The following is a 13,282-nucleotide window of genomic DNA, read 5'->3' as shown; positions in this document are numbered from 1 at the left end:
AAAGATATGATGGATGGATGTGCAGCGCAAGAGTTTGAAGGCATAATTAATTATGGGGCTTTACACATAGAAAAATATAAATAAAAATGTATAGGTGATTGACTATCCAGTAATCTGGTCAAAACAATAGATTAGAAGAGAATCATGGATCTGTTTAGGAGTCAAGACAGTTATCTTAAGGTTTACACTTGATTCTAGTTCAAATGTAGGTCTGGAAATACAATCATATTGCCAGTGTGTGTCTCCTATAGGTTAGTAATGTGTGTATATGTAGTGAAGAACATTATGTATGTACAGCTTTGCCCAACAGTGACTGAAGTCATTATTATGCGCTGCCTCCTTATTGAATGTCATTGTATTTAACTTTCTTTACTTGTCCAGGTAGTGAGGAGCTATATAATGGAGGAGGGACCGTAGCATCGAGGGGCAAACAGAGCTGCTCAAAATGTTGCAATTTCAGAAGCCTACGATGGGAGAAGGGGATTGAGAGAAATGTAATTTTTGGGAAGTTGATCAGTTCCCCATCTCTATTAAATGATAAGACCCACCATACTTGTGACACATCCTCTTCAAGCTCTACAACAGTGTTTTAACCCATACCTGAGCCATGATGTAGAGCTTTGTCTGCTTAAAACTGGGCAGCATGACTAGTTATTGGTGAGAGGGGAGACACCTCTCTGAGGAAATAACGGGTCTTTCGACCACTCAATGTCTCTGAATTCTGGCTCCTTAACTCAATGGCTCTGCCCAACTCTACATTTAACAACTCACATTTGAAGCACCTCATGAATGCAGTCAGGGCTATTATCCCCTGGAATTGGAGATATACTCTCCTCTGAAAATCTCTCAATGGTTCAAGAAAATCGATCTTGTATGGATATGGGAGCTTTAACATCTTTTGCCACTGACAAATATTCTGAATTAATAACCATATGGTATAGATGTATAGACTATAAAGAATCTTATGGCTATAAACTATGTGCCCTACAGACGTCTATGGTTGCTTTTATCGACTCTATTCAAGGCTCATAAACTTCAGAAGTATTGTGATTTCCTGGATCTTTTGTTCTTTAAACCACCCTTTAATCCCACAGTATCCTTCCTGTACTCTCCATCCAAATGGGACGATTTTTGATACAATTTATCCCCCCTGAACCCTTATACCTTCCCGTCCCTCTCGTGTTTCACCCCCCCCCCCCCTCTGTGTTCCCTGTGTCCCACAACCCTTCATTTTTTTTTTTATCTCCTTGATTTGTATTGTTCTTTTATTTGAACTGTATTCATACCTTTGCTGTGTGCTCATCATCTGTTATTACCTGACATTTATCAATAGCTATTTCTGTGTTGCTGCCACTGTTTTTCTGCATACTGTTCTTTCCTTCTTCAAATAAATAGATTGCACAAAGACAAAAACCCCCCCCAAAAAAAAGGACAGCGAGTGCTGCCTTCACTGGAACAAAGCTGTCTACTACTGGTTCTACTGCATGTGCGGGTACCTCTAGAAGCAGTTCCCAGCCACAAGATAGTAGGAGAATAGCATTCACATTATAACAACCAGAACCACACTTCCACATCTGGAGGAAACACAGCCTATGAGTTTCCTAATCGGAGGAAGATCTCTGGTATCCAGTAAAAACCAGATCTGACTTTACATGTCCCATGGTCTAGCAATAATAGAATGTAAACATAAACATTTCTCTTCACTATACTAGTCCAACATACTATCAAGTGAAAGTTCTGTTTGCCAAAAACAAATCTTTTTATACTTAAAACTTTGTGCTGCCATTGAAATATTAAATCAACCATCCTGTGAATTCATAGTGGTTAAAGTCCATTATTGCATCCCCTCTTTACAGTTACCTTTTTTTCTCCCTTTGTAAATTGTAATTTCTTAATATAGCAGTTGTACTTGTTTGTAATTTGTTACACTCAACTAACCAAAATAGCATTTGTATTGTTTCTTCAGAGATGATTTTGTATGATGTCTTTATGGAGACACCATAACTCTCTGGGGAAAATAAAAAAAATTAGTTCAACAAAGTTTTACCAATAAGCAAAATTGTACATTCTATCTGGATTTACTTCTTACTGTAATTGAGGCCCTTGGACATTTAGCCTTTATTTATAAAAAAAAAACAAAAAAAAAAACAAAAAACAAAAACAAAAAAACTTGGGTGGTAGAATGCTAAGATACAAATGCATTAACGATAGCTGGTTGGATATGGTTTGAGCAATGGCATGGATAAAAACAAAACAAAACCCCCATAGTTTATGTTCTCAATCCACCTTTCCCTTTTCATTTAGATATCTAGTGGCTGTGTGTAAAATAAAGAGTTGTGGCAGCTATTACATAGAACACATACACTTTACTTCAATGTCAATTTATATTAATAAAACACAATAATTTAAAGGCTTAGGCTGAATAAAACTAGGGCATGGAGCATACTTATGGGGGTTGAAATGGATTACGAGACAGCTGCAGATAGATTACATTTATTAAATTTAAATAAAAATGTATTAAAGCCAGTAGCCTTAAACCAGCAGTTCTGCACTTGAGAACCTATGAACTGCATGGCTGCCTATCCTTCAGTTAACTCCAGCAACCAATTGGAGTTTATTTAAGTTCAGAGAATTGCATTGTATTTTAATAATTTTACAGGACCATGCATTGTATACTGGTGTCCAGATGTGACTTTATTACATGTAAACTCACTATACCCTATGTATATGGAGCACTACTGTATTACACAATGGCCATTTCCAAAGGGCACTGACAGGCTACCCGTTTATTTATTTTTCATGGTCTTTCACATAGACAGTAGCACAAAATATATAAGTACTTAAATATTAGGTTTAGTATTTCCTTTGTTCCATACAATCCATGCTGTCAAATCCATGCTATATAAAAGAATCTGGCTACACTACTGAAAAGCAATATTACATTAAATTATACTTCCAGAGAACTGCAAATATTTTCTACATTTGCTAAATGAAGATTAACAGTAGCTCTGCAAAGAACTCTGACATGTACAAGACTGATTAATGAACATAAAGTAAATCGTTATTCGGTGCTTAAGTCACTTAGGAAAACGTTTTCTTTCACCTTCAATACATGATAATTTCACTTCAGAGCATTTATTTATACCATCTCAAACCTCATTTCAAAATATTGTCTTTTATGTAATCTTAGATCTGCCTCTGAACGGTGCTTCGCCTCCTCTCTGATAACCACCCCTCACTCCCACCTACAACACACGTCCGATCACTCACCTCCAACCTTAAAATCTTTAAAGAATGTGTGAATGTCCGACTACTAGAGACTACCCTTCCACTTATACTGCTCACGTTCCACATCAATACTGCCCCAATCTCCACTCTGAATCACTCTCGCGCCTCATCTTTCAGCTAAGCTCTTTTCGCACAGTTTTGTTTCATGTCAAGTTTTCCCCGCTGTCCGACACTGCTGGGGCGCAATACAAATCTATGAGAATAATAAAAATAATAACTACTATCTCGGACTAGCACAATTACAAGTGTCACACTGCCCCAGAGCCCACACAGTAAATGGTTATAGGTACAGTTCTAAGAGTTTGCATATTCTAGATCACCTGGAGTCCCCAGACACCTGAGAATACTACATTGTTAGTTATAGTTTGTAATGTTGAGAGAAAAGACACAGCTCTACAGAGATCAACCTCTCATAAATTTTAATTGTGTTGATACAGTGAAACCCCCCCCCCCCCTAGTGTTACAGCCCTCTCATACCACACAGAAAAGGTCATTCTTTATCCCCAAAATGGCAGACCTTGACTTATTATAGCTACAGATACCATTTCTTGTAATTATGCAATCCATTTTTAATGTTCTGTTCATTGCCATTACCGCCTCATGTGTTAAACAAAACTAGATTTGCAAGTATCGCTCTATAATTAAAACCTTCCATACCCTTTATTAGTGGAGTTGCCAGACCAATTTTCAATTTTCTCTAAATCTTTCTGTAGCCAGTTACTATCCTGCTGTGTTAATAAGCCTTCATGACATGACAACAAATATGAACACCTTATTTCCAGATCATCTACAAAGTCATTTATAAGATCATCCAGCCTTAATATGCTACATCTGTAATTATTCTTTGACATCTATCTTTTTCTCTTATACATTATTTTTCCTAGACCTTATACTTTCTTATACTTTTATGTATCAGACTTATGAAGAACAGTACTGAACACTTTTGCAAAGTCCAACCTATATTACATCAACTGGACTACTAAGATCAAGTTTACCTCCCTATAAAAACTAATCATATTTGCTAGGCATGACCAGTCCTTCATCAAACCAAGCCAACACTTATGAAAATATCTTCTACAATATATTTTAGAACCTTAGTGGCTTAGTGGTTAGCACTTCTGCCTCACAGCACTGGAGTCATGAGTTCAATTCCTGACCATGGCCTTATCTGTGTGGAGTTTGTATGTTCTCCCCTTGTTTGCGTGGGTTTCCTCCAACATTCCAAATACATGCTGGTAGGTTACTTGGCTGCTATCAAAATTGACCCTAGTATGTGTGTGTATGTTGAGGAATTTAGACTAAGATCAAATGGGGCAGGGACTGATGTGAGCGAGTTCTCTGTACAGTGCTGCGGAATTAGTGGCGCTATATAAATAGCTGATGATGAGGAAATAAATTACCCAGGGCAAATGTCTAGAATTTCTGATTGTGATCCCTTTTTAAAGATTTGTATCACATCTACTTTCTGACAGTCCTGTGACACTGACCCGGTTGAGGGACCAAAAATGGAAATAAAGGACCATCAATTACCAAGCTTAATTCCTTTAGCACATGTGGGTGGATGCCATCTAGGCCAAATGCTTTATATGTCTTAAGCTGGGTACATACAACAGAAATTTCGACCAACTTTTTATGCCGTGTGATTTTACATGCGACCGATGGTCCGATCGCTTGGTCCATGGACTGCATACACACTAGCCTTGTTTAGGACGATAAAGGGAAGAGCGGACGTCCCTTTGGCGACTTTTTACAGCCATGTTGTCGTGAGCAATGACTGTAATTTCATACTCACTGTTGTGGATCGGTCGAAAGTTTATACACACTACACAGCGGAAACGAGATTGGAACAAAAATATTAAACAGTACGACCAACCAAATGAGGCGACAATGGTCCATTTGGGCAGACTTTCGACCATCGTGTCACTGTACACACTGACCCGACTTTTGAACGAGCGGTCGTATGTCGGCTGATTTAGCCGATTATTGGATGAAAACTGTGTAGTGTGTACCCAGCTTTAGTTTTACTTAAGCATAAATGCAAAATTATTGAGTACAATACATTTAAGAACCGCACTCAGGTCCTCAGATCATTTTAATCTACCACAGCACTATGATGGTTATTCATCCAGATACCCTCCAGTTCAATTCACATGCTGGCTATACCTCTTCTGCATGCTAACCGCACCTCTCTGCGTGCTGGTCTTACTCCTCCAACAATGCATGTTGGTACTGTAGGGGACAAGGCCACTTCTTGCTACGCTACTGGAGTCACTTATATCTGTCAATTTTTATCTTTCGCTATATAAACATTTTTGTCATTTTAATGCATGGTCTATATTTTATCACAACTATGTATGATGTATCCAGGACATACTTGAGAGGTGGCTTTCAATGTATTCCTTCCTGGTAAAATAATTTATAAATAAAATACCTGCTCTTTAATTGCTAAATAAGAGATGACTAGGTATAGGGACAGTTACTTGCGCTGGAAGGAAATACATTTATTAAACAACGGTACTAAGAGGTCTATTTATGAAAGGGAGATGAGCCCTAAGTCTCTTACGAGAGGGGTTGTTTTTTTTTTGCAGAATGTAGGGCTTCTCCTTATTTACCAAAGCCCCCGGCCAGTAAAGACAGGTAGACATTACCAGGGGTCTGCTTTACATGCAGAAACCTATTTACCAAGGGCTGCAGTACCACCAGTGTCTTCTGATTGCTAATGCCATCTCAGGGTGGCGACAGCCGGGTGTGCAAACAGGAAGAAAAAAAAAAAAATTACAAAAAAATGTAAAAAAAGATAAATTGATTTTTAAACTATAGAAGTTTTTTTTTTTTTTTTGTAGAATCCAAGACTGGAAACCCAAGTTCGAGCTTCCAGTTCCAGTTAGCACACCCAAGCTGGAATGACAGCCCAAGCATGTGCAGAGGGTGCCAGGACTGGCTTGGCAAGTGGTAAGACTTGCTCTACTGCCCCAGTGACATTTTCTTAATAAAATGCCCAGTAGATGATATTGTTCTTATCAGAGGGGTCTTAATAAATAGACCCCTAAAATCTTTAAAGAGGAGGTTAAACTTTTTTAACACTGACACTTTTGCCTATTTATCTATTTTAAAATATACTCTGACCATGTTTAGGTCTAGAACACTATAGTATTTTAATATTCTAGTATATTATATGTTGCCAATACCACACACCAATTTTATGGCTGAACTCTGGGGCAGGAGAGGATGACACAAGCATTTTAAACGCTCAAACAGGTTTTAAAATGGTGACAGCGTCATTTTGGACAAATCTCTAAATCTCTAATTGAAATACATTATATTTGAGCAGACCCTGCCACACAGAGCGTTTTCTTATATGTTGTGAGCTATAGAAACATTAGATTTTTTCAGTGTACATAAAAACGATGTAAAAATATGGCATGAGCACTTCTGAAACTAGAAGGAGCAGATTCAATTCTAAAGAGCAACGCGGGGCGCACATTATTACCATTACTATAGTAATTTTAACACAGATTTTGCATTGCAATTACCGTAGTAATGGTAATGTGCAGCTATTACCGTAGTAAAAGCAATAGTGCGCAGTGTGGGGAATTGAATCTGCCCCTAAAGGCACTAGTGTGACAACATCCTAAAACCATTAAAGGAACACCCTAATTTTAAGTCTGGGTACTTTTTACTAATGTTTGACAACCATAAAACTTACAATAGCTTGGCTGTTCTTGAACAGGGTACACTTACAATACTTTACCTTCATTCGACCTAATTACTGTCTTGGTATGTCCATAGTTGTTGAAACCATACATCAATTATCGCAGAGAGCAGAAAACTGGTCAGACTGGTGGTCAGTGGTCTAACACACACTGCTGGCTGTAGTGCGCACATTATGCCTGTTATCAGTGGCGGATCCGGGGGAGGGGGGCGATCGGGGCAGGGGCTTGCTTCCGGCGACTGCACACTATGTGCAGGTCCGTTCGGCAGTGACAATGTGCTGCCCGGCTGCTCCGATTGTGTTTTAAACACAATCACAGCAGCCAGGCAGCACATTGTCACTGCCGAACGGACCTGCACATAGTGTGCAGCCACCGGCAGCCTTAGATGGCAGAAAGGGTGCGGGGCCTAAATCGCCCTCCCTAAATCGCCAGGGGTAGAATTTTTTTCTAGATCCGCCCCTGCATGTTATACTGGAATAAACAATGGTTTCTTCTAGTATAATAGGACTCTGTTGGGCTTGAAGAGCTGGGTGGCAAGTAAGAACAGCCTGGTGAAGCAACCAGGAAATAGGTGCTAGGGAGAAGACTGGTGTGGGATAGACTATTAATTATGGCAAGTCTCCAGTCAATCACCTCATAATAAGGAAGTAACCTTAACCTAGTAAGATCTACAAACAACTTTACACCATCCTGCTAGGAAAAAAAAGGCATCCTGAAAAAGAAATTCAGGCTTGACAGCGTATTTATGTTAATGTGAATTTTACATCTGCTGTAAAGAACAAATGTCCATGTTACAAGTATACAAATTAAATAACCAATACTGACATTTTATAATTTATGCACTTTGGATTAAAGACAACCTTTTTTCAGTCCACAGTGCTGCATTCAATAATGTAATGTTGCTAACATTTTATGAATATATGGTATATTGGACAGCTCAGTACTCAAAACTCATGTACACTGAAAACATAAACATGAAACATACACATGTATATTAACGCAACAGTCTACTATGCAAGTGATGAAAATGTAAAAATATATATATATATATATATATATATATATATATATATATATATATATATATATATATATATACACACGGTTACACCCCCTCCTCCCAGCCCCCAACCATGGTTTTAACCCAGCCCCAGCATAAAATCACAGTCACACACAGTGTGTAGCAGGTGCCAGACATTACACCGACCTGTGGGAAGGCTCTTTGGCTCTGCATGGTAGATTCTGCTCCCGGCCGGTGACAGCTGCCTGTGTCACTGTGTTCCTCAGCCCGGTAATTTCCTCGTCCGCACTTCCGCCTCCCCTCCTGCTCCGGGCAGCTCTGTGTCTCCACGCTGGCAGCGCTGACGTTTCCAGGCAGCGCTTCTGCGCGTCCGCGACACTTACTAGCTCTACGTGCACGAGCACAGCCTAGAGCGCAGAATAAGCAAAGGCAGGTGGTTTGGTCTCTATCGGCGTCCGTATTGCAGCTGACACATAGGGCTCAGCACATCAGGGAGTGATAGGCTGTTACGTCACTTAACCCTTTAGACATGTACAGTCACATGACAGGGCTGGCTCAGGGTGTTTGTTGGTTTCCAGCTTATTCTTGACGGGACCATTATGAGACGTCCTAACGTTCCGGTGCTGTGATCAGCACCCTGTAATAGAGATGGCAAGCTCTAGACACTGTGGTGTCTCCAAGAGATTGCATAGCTCTGTCTGGCTGAACGCATGTTCTTATAATGTAATAATTGAGGTAGTTGTCTCAGGCACCAGGTTTCTGTGGCAGCAAAGTGAATAGTTGAATAACCCGAAGAACTTCACCAAGGGCAGTGGTACCTTATCACAGGAATTCCCTCACCAGGGGCTGGCTGGCATATTTTAGCCTGGGGAGCAAGACTCCGATCAGCAGCCTATTAGGAACATTTTAAAGGGAAATTTTTTTTAGGTGGCCTAGTGACCCAGCCCTAGGTAACCCACTATGGGACCGTCATGGTGGTAAGATGACCCCTTGTCCAGCCTAACCCCCACCCACTGCTTGCAATTAGCAGACCCCTGAGGTTCAATATCAGGGGGGCTTGTATCTGCTGGTTAAGCACATGCAACACAACAATAAGTGGTTTCTACATTGCTAGGTCTACTAATGATCCAAGCAGTGCAGTAACGAGGGTGGTGCGGGCGGTGCCGTTGCTCAGGGCGCAAAGCCAAGGAGGCGCAGCAGCCGCCCGCTACCTGCCTTCAGCCCTTAAGTTCCGCTTAAGGGCTGAAGAGAGAGAGAGAGATTTTAACTTACCAGAGTTTGATGCTTCAGCCGTTAAGTTCCGCTTTGGAACCCATGTGCGTTCAACTGACAGGAAGTTCGGCATTTGGAACGCAACGGCTGAAGCATCAAACTCTGGTAAGTTAAAATCTCTCTTTCTGTCCTCCTACCCCCCCACTCCCCTCCTTAGATGGGGGGCGCCGGTGCCCTGTCTTGCACAGGGCACCAAAATGTATAGTTACGGCACTGGATCCAAATACAATATTTGTGTATTTCAGTGTATACATAGGCATTTGTATATGTAAGAGATACTAATGCTGCAGTTGCATCAGTAAAGAGAATGGTTAGGCAGACCACTGACCAAAGCATTAACTAGATTAAATTAATTTGTAGAATTCAAGGTCAGTTGTTTGCCATCAATGTCCTTACATACATATATGCTCTAATTTCACAGCTTGGAGAAGAAAAATAAAGGAAACTTTAATCATACTTGTATGTTTTTTATTTTATTTCAGCCACATTTATTCATTTGAGTGTCAAGATTACATATAGAAACAAGCATAGGTATAAGTAGTACAGAATACCAATATAACTAGTACAAAATACCATAGCCATATTGTGACATAAAATAGCAGAATAACAAAATAAAAGCAAAGTCATAGATACAGGAAAATAACAGAAGTGGTTCAGGTCCTTCAGATAAGAGTATAATATATATCATATCTCCTAACTGTCCAAATTTCAGGATAGTTGGTAGATGTGCCCTGCTGACAGGTGACCGTTCAATTCCATGCATTCCAACGGCAGGTGCTCATGGCATTGAAGGGGTGTTTTTAGGAGAGTGTCTGGAGGCAGTGAGGCAAACAAAGTCCTGATGCGAGAACTCTTAGGAGTATATTTACTAAACTGCGGATCTTTATTTCCGCTTCTATTTCCACCTTTATCTCTTATCCATGGCATCTCTCTTCTTTCTTACATTAGTATGAATAAGTAACAATGCATATTTTTTGACTGAAGCCAAGCACATGTTATATTCTTTGTTTTATATTCTTCCAGCTCTTAATGATTTGTAATGCTGTTAAGAACTATAAATATGCAATACATTTACATATAATAAAAAAGCATCAGAGGAACAGGGTTACTCCACACTTGAATCAGTGACACAGCAATTGTTCTGTCAGTTACAAAGATTGATAAGCACTAATCATTCTTTTGCATGGTACAATTTACTCTCTCTAGCATAGATTAGGGTCCGTTAACCTTTATCAGCCATATATCTGTGAGCAGAGCCGTAACATAAAATTTTATCGCCTGTGGCAAGAAACAAAAATGCCGCCTCCCTAGCCCTCAATTTTAACCAAATTAACCTAAAATATTCATAAACCGCCCCCCTTCAGCGTTGCGCCCTGGGCAGTTGCCCCTATCGCACAACCCTAGTTACGGACCTGTCTGTGAGTCAAACACTAGTTACCTCCAGCCCCCTCTATTCTCTTGTGTAATACCACTTTACTGTGTGCAGATGGATATACCTTCCAATTATCCCCACTGTTTGGACAAAGCCCTGGCTATACGGGCCAAGTGACCAAATAGCGACTACCTTGTAGTTCATTTCCCACCCTCCCTCTCCCTGGAAAGCAATATCCTACTGACCTTCAACCCAGTTAATTGAGCGTCGTAACTTTATTTTTTTTTTAAAAATCACCTCAAAATGATTTTAGTTTGAAATCGAACATTTATTGAAGATTATATTTAAATTATAAAAATACAAAAAGTTAATGATAATTGTTTTGTTATAATGCTGCTTTATTGAAGTGCATGTCCCCCAGCTCAGCCAGCCCTGAGGCCAACTGTAAATTAGGCCCACAGAGCCTCCATTGTGACGTAAAAGTACTGTGACCGCTCAAGAGCAACTTCAAGAAATAATCCCCATAGACACGCTAGATGTTTCATAAGACCAAATCACATGAATATCAAAGTATAAAATATTCTTTTAAACTACAGGTAAAATAGTGTTTCCTGATAAGGAGACAGTTTTTTAGTTCCACGATTGTATAAGAATTGTATTGGCTAATTTGCCAATATGTAGTTACTGTTATTCACTAGAGACTTTAAACAAATGATCTATACAAGTAAGAAAGCTGGTTCTAGTGAACATAAAACATAGGCTTATCACTGCTCGTTTTGAAATAAATTTTATTGCTTGCAGCAGAATATTTTGTTTCTTGGGTTAAATGGAAATCCAGGAGATGATCAGCAGCTGAGTCAATAGACCTTCCAACAATACAAGAAGTAGAAATACAAGTTACATCACTGACATTTGAGAAGTTTACAGGGTATTATTTGCCAAAACTTAAATTAAATGTAAAATATACTATAAATTGCAGTGATGTTCACAACTATTAGCTACATATGGGTAAATATTTTAAACCATTTCTTTCTGCTGTTAATTTATTACTTGCATTGGTTGTTTCTGGCATTTATATATATTTTTTGTTGGTTGACTGGTAGGTGCAAACAGTATGCTCTTGTTTCCATGAAATGTGGGAACGGTGCAACTTTAGAGGGTAAATGTATCAATCTGTGAGTTTCCGGCGGGTTTGAAAATTGGAGATGTTGCCTATAGCAATCAATCAGATTGTAGTTACCATTTATTTAGTACATTCTACAAAATGATACCTAGAATCTGTTTGACTGTGATAGGCAACATCTCCACTTTAAAAAAAAAACGCCGGAAACTCACAGCTTGATACATTTACCCTTAGGTCTCATACCCACTGGAGTAAAAATTGTGTATTTTAATACCGTTTTTAACACCAGAAAAAAAGCATGTAAATAGAATGTATTTTCTTTTACTTATTGCAGTGGATAAACTCATTGGGAAGACTATAGTGACTTTCTAACAGTAGTGTATCTTGCAAGTCAGTTTTTTTCACAAGTATATGATCATGTTCTAAAGATATAGGAATGGCTTTATCTGTCTGTAATCACAGGTGCAGCAAAGTCTCATGGTGCCCGGAGCCAACACCTGCTCATTTGCCCCCTCCATCCCTGTTGGTACAAAATCATGCATGTTATTACGGTGCATCAGCATTGCTAATAGGGTGATGTCCAGTGTGCCTGGGGGTTTAGAAGTGCTAGACTTCCCTCCAGCTACCTTTCCCCCCAAACTTCCCAGACATTGGGATAAATAGATGGGGGAAAATTAGTTATATATAGATATATATATACCAAATCATGACTCATATTCCCCCACAACCCCAACACCCTCTCCTGTAATCCCTCCACTTTCTAATTCATCTTCCCGCCATCCCTCTTCATCACCACCCATTGTTAGAGAGCCGCAGCAGCTGCGGGCACTGCCGCAACTCACAGCCTCCCTCTCTGGCGTTCCGGCCGTCGCTATGACGACCGGGACGTCACTTCCTGTACTTGGTCCGACCGTTGCCAGGGCAATGGCCGGACGCCGAAATGACAGCGCTAGCGCCACGGCTATTCAGAACAGCCGGGCGCGCCTCTGCAAGCCTGCGGGCTGATTTATTTGGCCACTATTAATCAGTCTTCTCCTGAGTGTTGATATAGGGCTAAGCCCTGATTGGTGGATGCTAGTATTTAAGGCAGGGAGGGCTTAGCCTCCTTGCCGGTTATAGCGCTTCTGACCCAGTCTTGCTGACCTGCTCTTGTCTGTTAGTACCATGTCCTGTGGATGCTCTGTTGGATTTCTTGTGTATGACCCCTGCCTGAACTTTGGACCCCTGCTTGCCTGTGACCCTTGACCTCGGCTACTCGCTGCCTCGTGGCCTGCCGCTACAGGCCTGCATTACCAACCCACACTACACCTGGAGTTAAGTCCAGGGGGCATCCGAGTACCGGTGAGCACACTAAGCTCTAAGGGAAAGGCGGCTGCTTTAGGTGAAGACCTCCGCCATCTAGTTCTGTGGGTTGTTGATCAGACCGTCAGCCTAACACCCATCCATGTTATTTATCATTTCCCCCTCCCTGCCATGACTAGTTATTCATCACT

At 40.3% G+C, this 13,282-nt stretch overlaps 1 protein-coding gene across 1 annotated transcript in view; it reads right to left on the bottom strand.

Moving 5' to 3' along the window:
* Window positions 1–8,396, bottom strand: part of PDXDC1 (pyridoxal dependent decarboxylase domain containing 1) — a 49,729-nt gene extending 41,333 nt beyond the window's left edge. The window contains exon 1 of the mRNA XM_075179773.1: window positions 8,209–8,396. Within this exon, the coding sequence (XP_075035874.1) occupies window positions 8,209–8,235 (27 nt within the window). The 5' untranslated portion in view covers window positions 8,236–8,396. The remainder of the gene's footprint in view (window positions 1–8,208) is intronic.
* Window positions 8,397–13,282: the final 4,886 nt, after the last annotated feature.

The sequence above is a fragment of the Mixophyes fleayi genome, chromosome 7 (genome assembly GCF_038048845.1).
Source record: "Mixophyes fleayi isolate aMixFle1 chromosome 7, aMixFle1.hap1, whole genome shotgun sequence".
Lineage (NCBI taxonomy): Eukaryota > Metazoa > Chordata > Amphibia > Anura > Limnodynastidae > Mixophyes > Mixophyes fleayi.
The sequence above is the reverse complement of the archived record's forward strand: the minus strand, read 5'-3'. Positions and strand labels throughout refer to the sequence as shown.